At 18.0% G+C, this 545-nt stretch overlaps 1 protein-coding gene across 1 annotated transcript; it reads right to left on the bottom strand.

The window, feature by feature from the left end:
* On the bottom strand, positions 1-545 carry PGSY75_0023200 (hypothetical protein; the record flags this gene model as incomplete). Its single annotated transcript, XM_018783377.1, has 1 exon — positions 1-545. A coding segment is annotated over one exon (545 nt), but the record flags the coding sequence as incomplete, so codon positions are not given.

Raw genomic sequence — 545 nt, 5'->3', positions numbered from 1 at the left:
TTCATTTAAAGTTTTAGACATATATTTATCACTAACTTCGTCATCATAATAAAAATGATCTTGATATGAATATTTTTGATTATTTTGAATTCTCATTTTTTTTTTTTTGTTGTTTTTTCTTAAATCTAATAATTTATTTAATTGATCACTATCTTCGTTCAGTATGTATTTTTTACCTATATTTTTAATAATATAATCACTATCATTTTCAACCAGATTTGTAATATTACTTGTATATTTTTCATCTTCTTCGTAAGGTAGATGATCATTATATTTTTTATTATACATATTAATATTATCATTATGATTTTCATATTGATTAATATTATTTTTGTTATTGTTCTTATCATTATAATGGTAATGGTTGCTTTTATTTATATTTGAATTATAATATTTAGGGTTACTCTCATTAATAAAATGTTCTCGTTCAAGGTACTTGAGTTTATTCATCATATGTAAATTTTTATCATCACCATTATGATTATTATTATTATTATTATTGTTAATATTTTTATTGTTATTATTGTTAATATTATTATTATCAT

The sequence above is a fragment of the Plasmodium gaboni genome (assembly GCF_001602025.1).
Source record: "Plasmodium gaboni strain SY75 chromosome Unknown, whole genome shotgun sequence".
Lineage (NCBI taxonomy): Eukaryota > Apicomplexa > Aconoidasida > Haemosporida > Plasmodiidae > Plasmodium > Plasmodium gaboni.
Note: the sequence above shows the minus strand (reverse complement) of the source record. Positions and strands in the feature narration are given on the sequence as shown.